Source organism: Penaeus monodon, chromosome 28, assembly GCF_015228065.2.
Source record: "Penaeus monodon isolate SGIC_2016 chromosome 28, NSTDA_Pmon_1, whole genome shotgun sequence".
In the NCBI taxonomy this organism is placed as follows: Eukaryota; Metazoa; Arthropoda; class Malacostraca; order Decapoda; family Penaeidae; genus Penaeus; species Penaeus monodon.
The window spans coordinates 34,384,743-34,385,651 of NC_051413.1; the positions used below are offsets into that span (position 1 = coordinate 34,384,743).

At 38.8% G+C, this 909-nt stretch overlaps 1 protein-coding gene across 1 annotated transcript in view; it reads left to right on the plus strand.

The window, feature by feature from the left end:
• The window catches only part of LOC119591188 (cartilage oligomeric matrix protein-like), a 5,889-nt gene extending 5,124 nt beyond the window's left edge, over positions 1-765 (plus strand). The window contains exon 5 of the mRNA XM_037939900.1: positions 4-765. Coding sequence (XP_037795828.1) covers positions 4-98 — 95 coding nt within the window. The 3' untranslated portion in view covers positions 99-765. The remainder of the gene's footprint in view (positions 1-3) is intronic.
• Positions 766-909: the final 144 nt, after the last annotated feature.

Genomic DNA, 909 nt, shown 5'->3' on the forward strand with positions numbered 1-909 from the left:
CAGAAAAAGTGCCTCAGGCTGTATACAACGACCTGCCACCAGCTCTCCAGGCCCAAGTGGAGATCGACGATGGAAGCTATCAACCCACTGGAATATAAAACCCACCGGATTGTGCAGGAGTAGGTGTTCGAATCTGGGTCTGTATTAGTTTGATTCCTAAATTTCCCTAAGGGGGGGCGTCACCTCCCTTAAAGAAAAAAAAGAGGTAATTTACTTTCTTCATGCACAGTTATAAACTACTAAGTGGACTGTATACTGAACTAATTACAAGAGCAAACTAAGGCATAGCGGTATGGAATGAAGGTCGTGTGTGTAAGTCGAAATACTCAATACTACGCTCTCTTTCCTCCAAATAGCTTGACGAGCTTGAAAACCTGATATGGCACTTGGAACACAGGTGCGCAGAACATAATAAATTTGAAAAGAACGATACGCTTAGTATTAATGTGGAGTATCCACATTAATAGAGCATTTGTGTTTACATTCTACACTATATTTCCTACGAGAGGAAAATGTATAATGTTAAATGATTTAACATATGATGCAAATCAAATCTTCATTTGATATCCTGATATTTACCCTTGAATCTGTTACACTAATTTCATCATGGTAACCAAACAAACTTTGTGAAACAGAATGGTGTATGATTTAGAAATTTGGAAACCGTATGATGGAAGATTCATACTTAACAAGTTATAACCGAAACGAGGGAAATAACACAAAATGCTATGTCTTTTCGCTGCAGATTTGATTAAAAGATATGGATTTGGTACATTAAAGAGTAATATATCATCGCGAGTTTAATTTCCTTCGATTTTTTAAAATGGAGATCCGTCTTCCCTCACTATTACTACCCCCCCCCCCCCATATCATCCCCTTTGTTGCCGTGGGGGAGAACAGGATACCGCG